The 7,287-nt window shown below is 47.2% G+C and overlaps 1 protein-coding gene across 4 annotated transcripts in view; it reads right to left on the bottom strand.

The window, feature by feature from the left end:
- RUFY3 (RUN and FYVE domain containing 3) overlaps window positions 1-7,287 on the bottom strand; it is a 53,717-nt gene that overhangs the window by 6,894 nt on the left and 39,536 nt on the right. For 3 of the 4 annotated variants that reach the window (XM_035893113.1, XM_035893114.1, XM_035893115.1), the window contains exons 12-14: window positions 5,988-6,085; window positions 2,849-2,968; window positions 319-421 (exon numbers count right to left, since the gene is read on the bottom strand). In XM_035893113.1, the coding sequence (XP_035749006.1) occupies window positions 319-421; window positions 2,849-2,968; window positions 5,988-6,085 (321 nt within the window). Of the gene's footprint in view, window positions 1-318; window positions 422-2,848; window positions 2,969-3,110; window positions 5,361-5,987; window positions 6,086-7,287 lie in introns of those variants that run through there. The other variant, XM_035893117.1, reaches the window with a different exon arrangement.

Below are 7,287 nucleotides of genomic sequence, written 5' to 3'. Positions count from 1 at the left end.
TAACAGCCGGGCAGGGGCGGTGCTGAGGGCCAGGGTTTGGGGGTGGGATGGCAGGGGTAGGGGAACGGTTGGGCTGGGGCTGCTTACAGGGCTTTGCCAACCCAAACCATTCCGTAATTCTATTCTATGTAATGCCTGCAGTATTTTTGTGAACTCAATAAACTTCCTGTTTAGGGCACATAAAAAACATTTCCAAGCTCATTTTGCTGCGGCCCATTAACAATACACACTTAGTGCCTAATACAGCTCAGGCAAAGCAAAGGAGCAAAATGAAGCTACACGTCTAACACAAGCTGGGAGGAACAAAAGTCACGTTACCTGTTTTAGCCAATTCTTTGCGCCTTTTTTGTTTTCTTGGCCGCGTTGGTGGCTGTGTGACCATTTGTCTCTTTCCCGCTTCAGTTCTAGTTCCAGGTGGTTCCTACAAGATCGAGGTGGAATTGTGAATACAGGCTATGGTTTGGTAGCACTCGCCATCGAGAGCTAAGGAACTATTTAACCTCCTCCTGACACTAAAGCAACCGAAGCCCAACTCAAGAGCTGAAAACTGCCTCTTTGAATAAAAGGTGGTCTCGCAGTGTGGAGAGCCACGGCACGTCAGGATGGAAAAAATCTCAAAGTTCTTCATCTAATTCTAGCAGAACGTTGCAGGAAATAATCAGTCTGCAAGTCCTTAAAAAAATACTTTGGTATTCATCTGTTACAGAACTGCTCCCTGTTCAAAAAGACATTCTCCAGCACACCAGCCACCGCGGGACGGGCTCTGAAGCCAAAGCCAACACCCTTGCCCGTTTCTCAATGGATGGACTGCTCCTCCCCGAGAGCTGCGGCAACGCTTCTGAAATGTCCTCCTGAATTTCGGCAGAGAACAGGACGCGTGTGCTGTTTTACAGACCGCAACCCACTCCCTGGTCTGGCCCAACCCGTAACCAAGGGTCGGCACGTGCTCCTTCAAGACCGCCCTTGAGCAGGAACGACGACACGGCTGAGCGCAGCACGCTCGTGTTCGGGAGGACAACTGATGAGCGGGTGGAGGGCAGGTGAGCAGGCGCGTCGGGGGCCCTGAGGCAGCCCGACGAGAAGCACGGCTCTCAAGCCGGCTGCGGATGGCAGAGCCTTTCCTCCGGGCCACCGGAAAGCTCAACGCCTCCACGACTGCAGCCTGCTTGTGTGCAACAGTGAGAAAGCGCCTGGAGCACGCGGACCGTCGGGGACCAAAGCACCACAAACCCCGTTTTCTGAAATCATTCTGAGTAAAATACAGTAGCTGACACAGGGAATGAGCCCTGCACCAAAACCAAAGCCCAGGAACAGGAGGATCTGCTGGTAACAGCAGGGGCAAGACTTGCACTATAAAACATTCAGAATCACTGCTATTAGAGCCAACAGTATCCATCATTACCCTCGTTAGCCTCCATACCGCTCCAGCAGCTTTTTAAATAACTCATTATGACTCCAGCCTCATTAATTACATAGCCTCACTGACCTGAGTCAAGCTGGTGGAGACTTAGGTCCAGAAATGAATCCTCGCCCATACTGGCATTTAAAAAGCAAACCAACCGAGGGAATTGTTGTTTATAACTTGATTTAAAGCCACCAGCACCACCAACACCAAAAGGCCCATTTCCTCCCAAAGGAATAACCAGTTCCAACAGGACGACCCACCACCCGCTGCAGCAACTCCAGTAACCCACTGCTTTAGAAACTCCGTTAAATAACAGCCTCCCGGTGAAGGAGGCTCCATCCTTTTCATCCTGCCACCTTGACTTCACTTGAGCGAGGAAGGAAGCGGTCAGAGTCCAACCGATGCAAAACCAGACCAATCTGCACACGTGCCCCCCCGGCAGCTCCACGAAGTTCAACGGACTCAGCGCAAGGTGGGCGTGCAGGGAAGATGCCATCCCCATTTATACCCAAGACCACTGCTAAGCTCGCCCCTGCACACCCAGGACCTCGTGCGGATTTCTGATAAGAGCCATTTGCTGGCGTTGTGGGCACCCTCGGTAACTTTTTGAAAAAGGAAACAAAAAGCTCTGCCAGGAGGGGACAAAAAAAAAAGTAAAATTAAAGAAAGCCTCTGGCAATGCTTCCACACAATTCATTCCAGTGACCTTGCAACAACCAGAAGCCGTGCCATGGCTGCAGAAGGAGAGATGCTCTTCTGGTTTAAGGGAAGAGGATTTCTCTGTCTTCCTGATACTGGTAAACTGATGACACCACAGGGGAGAAAACAAGACAGCTCTCACCCAGTTCTCTACGTTTGGTTTCCAACTTTTTGGTTGCCTCCCAGCAAAACCGAGACCAGTTTCAACTGGGGGGGGGAATCCATCACAGCACTGTTTGTCAGACTGCCCACCTGCATTCCTTCCCTTCCTCCAAACTCTTCAGTGTCAGCTCTAGGCAAAGACTTAGCTGCAACTGGTTTGCTTTTAGCGTCAGCTTTAGAGTCCAAACGATGCTATTACAGGGGAGAGTCGGACGCAACACTAGGTTTTGGAGAGATCCACGTTGCCGTCGGAGACCTGTTCTGCAAGCTGCTTCTGATACCCCACCGCCACATGAAGTTTGTGCTTTCCTGGTGGTTTCTGCTGACCAGAACAAGTAGCTCTTCTCCATTTTCTTCCCATCTGATTTATCACGTCACAACTTCAAAGGACGAGCATGTTCAAATGTTTGCCAGCTCACAAAGCATCTCCTCTCCCCAGAGTTAATGCCTGCCTGGCATCTAAAAGGCCACTTGTCTCTCTCCACCTCCAACCCCTACTTCCCTTTTGCGATCGCCCTGCCCGCTCGCTACTAGACCCGGTAAGAACAGCCCCGAAAATAGATAAGAAAAGGATTTCTTCACCGCTGCCTGGAGAGCTCTTCCACTTCTAGCTGGAGGCTGTTGATTTTGTCCCCAAACTCCTGCTTGAAGAGCCGGTTGTCCTGCTGGGCCAACTGACGGTCCTTCTCTGCCTGTCGCAATCTGGATTTGAGCCACATGAACTTGTGATAAAAAACAAAAGCCATGGTGGGGAGGAAGACCGAGTTTAACCAACAAATAAAAAAACCCAGTGAAAAGGTAAAGCCAAAAAAAGGAATGGCAAAAACAATGGAAAGGAGGAAAATATTTTAAAGAAAAGCAAGATGTAGGTGAACCAGGCAGAAGCTCTGATTTTCAATCGTTTTTATTCTATTACTACAGTTTACAGCCATTAGATGAAAAACATAAAACATCACTTTTATCCAGATTCAAAGCAAACCTCAAGTACACAGAATTTTAAGTCAAATTTGATTTTAATGTACGTTACATTTCAGCTTTACACATGTAACTGGAACTTGCAACATAGGTTAGCTACTATACTGAGAATTAGTGCATTTTCCTGGTCCCTTCCACGGATCGACACGTTGGCTCAAGCGCCCAGGCATTGCTACACCAAAGCATTTCCACTTCGGGCCTGACATCAGAAATGGCCAGATCCTTAATTCTGGCTTGTTTTAGCGTTAGTGTGACAGCAAACGAACCCAGCCCAATCCCCTGCTCCCACCGAAGCACGCCGGGGAGGGGAGCGGGGGGGTTAGCTGTCCTAACTAGCTGTTTGGATACCTTGATGAAAGCTTCCACCTTCTTCATATTATTTCTCTCCAGGTAGTTAAAATGAGTTTCTAGTAAAAGGTTACTGAAGGTTAAGTTTATACTTTCAAGCGCGCGACTTGGGCATCGCCTAGAGGTTTAGAACGGGTCTCCAAGTCGGCTTGTGCGCGGGAGCCCATTAAGCTAAGCGGTGGTACACGCTCGCGTCGAGGGGGACTAGGGCTGAGCGTCACAGGTTTAGGAAGGTACCTAGTGAGAATCAATAGGTGTTCTTTCCCCAGTTGCATTTCAGTCACATTTGCCACCCACTGCTCCAAGGAGCACTATCCCACAGGACAAAGGGAGAACTGGCACCAAAGAATTTTTACAGGCATCTCACCAGAGCAAAAAAAAACCAACCCCTTATTCAACACAGAAACCCCCAAACGTAATGATCTCGAAAGGAAAAAAAAAAATTTATCTCTAGGAGCACTTGTAACCTAAAGCCTGTGACAGGCCAGCATGGTGAACTCCTGCGGCCACAGGGAAGAGGGTATTAGTTTGTAATAGTCCAAGCTACACTTCAATTTTTGCACTGCAGTGTTCAACTTGCAATTATTTTTCCTATTCAGAGCTGTTTCTGAGCTTTAGCCGTTCTTTCATTAGCAAATTCCATCTGTATTGACCAACAGCAACTCAGAAGCAAATGAAAGAAGTGTAATAGTAAACGGCAACTCTTCCTTTTAAACCACTAAACTACTCAGACAAGGAATGGTCAAGTACCAAATTACCATTTCCACTCCCCATCACTGCACGTTTTGCTCCTTTTTTTTTGTTCGTTTGTTTCTTTTAAACACTAAAGATCAGATTATTTTTTGTAAAACGTGTAACTTCCCTTTCTAGGAAGAGGAGAGACCTACCCAAACACCTCTCCTCAGCTTCTTTCGGTCAGGAAGAACCGCAACGGATGTCTAGAGGGATTCGTGGCAGAGGTAGAAGGCAATGCAAAGATAAGGAGGTTTCCACTGAACTGACCACTCTATCATGTTACTCTAAGACACCTAGCCACTAATTCTGGACACATGAAGTTTAAAGGAATAAGGATAAGTCCCCGCCCTCCCACCAAGTCACTAAGGCAAAATCGTTGCAAGCGATCTCGGTTACGAGAGGGCCGGTCTTCACGGCGATGAGCTATCGAGTCGCGCCCGTTTGTCTTGGACTTGGGGCTGACCCCACGGAACAGAAGTGAATGGGTAACGGCTTGGGGAATGCACACAACTACTTTCAACAACTTCCAGGGATGCATTTTTTCATCTACTTCACAAAAAGGGTAACACAGAGAACTAGTTGACTTGCCAGAGCTGGCCAATCTGACGTTGGCTTGACCAACGCACCTAGTATCCATAAACGTAGAAGAGTTGTGCTGCTGTATGCGGTATGCATCACCGGGATGTACAGAGCCACATACCTCCCGTTCCTTATGCTTTTCTGGTGTGTTTATTGGCCAACTCATTGGTACTTTAACACAGTTTAAATGGCAAAGTTAGGGATTTTTATACTCGACTCTAAATCTCTGAAGAAAAACTCACTGGTTTTTAAAAATTCAGCTAATTCCAAATCAACTTTAGGTGACAATTAACATTTTAACAGTTGCTTTTAGCAATTCTCAAGTTCTCCCCTCAGAAATGAGTTCTGATGTCAGAGCTGTGAGGTGACCAGACATAAAAATGTCTAATGGTGCTTCTGGATCAGTTTGTTTGCTGCACTATTTAAGGTTTTTGCCTGTTTCACCAAATCCTTTTCACTGTATAAGTCAGAACGAGGAGGATGAGAAAATGGAAAAAAATAAGAACAGCAAGAGAAAAAGAGCAAATCAATTAGCCGAGCAGATACTGTAAGACATCTTAAAATACAAATCTTCTAGAAACAAAATGACCTTTTTTATAAAAAACCGTTCACAAGGCTGTGTGCAAAGAGAATGGTTCAACTGGGGGCGCTTTTTTCAAAACAGTTCCAGAGCGATGCGGAACAACCAGGCACCTCCGAGCCCGGCCTCTGCTGCACCCTCGCCCTCCCTGCTCCCGCTCTAGTGCTGCCACTCACAGCCAAGCACTTCTCCAAGCTCATATTTCTATTTTTTACAAGTGCTAGCCAAGAGAGTGATTGACTTGTAGTGACTGGATGACATTGAGAAGTGCAGCTGATGTAGATAAACAAAGCTATTAAGTTAATTACTGGTTTAGCAGCACCCTCTTTTTTAGTGGAAGCCCTCCTGAGCGTGCAAACCATTTGTCCTAACAGCATCTCAGCATTACAGCTCTCCTCATCTAGCTCTGCTAAGCGGGCTCTCGCCTGGTCCATGCAGGGGCAGTGGGACGCTCTCGCTAGAACACACACACAATTTTAGAATTGCAAAAGTTTCATTTTTTACCTTTGTTCAAGCTGTTTGATGGTGGCAGCCATCTGATTTGTTTTTTCTTCCAAACGGCTGTTTAATTCACTCTTCTGTTTCACTCCCATGTCTGAACTCTGCAAGAAGTAGCATCGTGGTTCTTTATTAGCAGCAGTAAAACCAAAATAAGCCACGATAAATCACGTGGCACATGAACCGAAAGGGGCAGAAGCCAAAGAGGCAGGAGAAGGTGCTCAGAAAGCAAGTGCCAGGACAATATTGCAAGGACCAACATCTTGCCATACAGGTGCAGGGCTACATCTGGACCCCACAAAAAGGCAATACCATCGTCAGTGAAGCTTCCTGTGTAATACACGTTAACGCAGCGCCTGCTAATATCATTTGACTGTTTTGCACAGAACCACTGGCTCAAGGAGAGCAGAAGCAACTTCTTCCTGATCTAAAATTTCTTTGAGGATTTCTTTCTGAGCATTTTGTGTCGCTCTCTGTTTTACAAGTCTGCTTTTGTCATCACACAGTGGTAACTGGCATTACTCCGTATCCTTCAAATACTAGCACAGAAGCTACCGTGGCTCAGTTTTTATACCACGAGGACATCATCCAGGCAGGGTTTCAATTCAAACCCCGCCTGGATGATGCCCTGTGCAACCTGCTCTAGGTGAACCTGCTTTAGCAGGAGGGTTGGACTAGATGATCTCCCAAGGTCCCTTCCAACCCTGGCCATTCTGTGATTCTGTGAAACCACAGAAGATGCTTTCCCCAGTCACACACACACATTTCTGGATCATCATGAGTCTTTCTTCAGAAGAAGCTGCATTTTCCTTTAACCTCCACCACATTCATTTGTTCAAATCCTACAGCTTTCTTGCAGCAAGACCCAGGTATGCTATACAAAGCCTGTAACCCTTCCACACCTCGCACCTTTTAAATAAATAGAATCACAGAATCATAGAATCACTTTGGTTGGAAAAGACCTTTGAGATCATCGAGTCCAACCTTTAACCTAACCCTGCCACTAAACCCTGTCCCTCAGCACCTCATCTACCCATCTTTTAAATACCTCCAGGGATGGGGACTCTACCACCTCCCTGGGCAGCCCATTCCAGAGCCTGACAACCCTTTCGATGAAGAAGTTTTTCCTAATGTCTAGCCTAAACCTGCCCTGGCGCAGCTTCAAACCATTCCCTCTCATCCTATCATCTGTTACCAGGGAGAAGAGGCCGCCCCCCCCCTCCCTACAGCCTCCTGTCAGGCAGTTGTAGAGGGCGATCAGGTCTCCCGTCAGCCTCCTCTTCTCCAGACTAAATAACCCCAGCTC

The sequence above is a fragment of the Egretta garzetta genome, unplaced genomic scaffold (assembly GCF_000687185.1).
Source record: "Egretta garzetta isolate BGI_Z169 unplaced genomic scaffold, ASM68718v1 scaffold224, whole genome shotgun sequence".
Lineage (NCBI taxonomy): Eukaryota > Metazoa > Chordata > Aves > Pelecaniformes > Ardeidae > Egretta > Egretta garzetta.
This window is presented reverse-complemented; position numbering and strand designations above follow the sequence as displayed.